The sequence below is a fragment of the Penaeus monodon genome, chromosome 19 (assembly GCF_015228065.2).
Source record: "Penaeus monodon isolate SGIC_2016 chromosome 19, NSTDA_Pmon_1, whole genome shotgun sequence".
Classification (NCBI taxonomy): Eukaryota; Metazoa; Arthropoda; class Malacostraca; order Decapoda; family Penaeidae; genus Penaeus; species Penaeus monodon.
In genome coordinates, this window is record NC_051404.1 from 48876703 (window position 1) to 48877108 (window position 406).

General features: G+C 40.6%; 1 protein-coding gene across 1 annotated transcript in view; it reads right to left on the reverse strand.

Moving 5' to 3' along the window:
• Positions 1 to 406, reverse strand: part of LOC119585297 (ankyrin repeat domain-containing protein 17-like) — a 28504-nt gene that overhangs the window by 20537 nt on the left and 7561 nt on the right. Inside the window, exon 2 of the mRNA XM_037933969.1 lies at positions 149 to 326. Coding sequence (XP_037789897.1) covers positions 149 to 326 — 178 coding nt within the window. The remainder of the gene's footprint in view (positions 1 to 148; positions 327 to 406) is intronic.

Genomic DNA, 406 nt, shown 5'->3' on the forward strand with positions numbered 1-406 from the left:
AAAGTGTGAATTTTAAATGTCAAAAAACATAGATTCACAAATCATGATTATCAGTGGATCATGTTCACATTTTTTTGAAGTGTTTATTACATGGGTCACACATATGAAACTCTCCTACAAAAGCAATCCTCAACTTCACAGGACTTACCTGAGACTTGAGTGACAGGTCGGGCATTTCCTTGAGCAAGTGTGAGTTGTGGCACACTGCCCTGAGCTGAAGAGGAGGCTGCAATGGACCCTATTTCAATACCTCCAGATTCAGTAAGAGTCCAACAAGCAGAGGAAAGAGCCTTAGCTACCGTCTCCAGGCCATTTTTATCAAGTAGCTGGAGCAAGAGGAAAGAAATCATATATTGTATGACTACTGTCTTCTCTATCTTGAACCTACAGGGCAATCATGAAACAA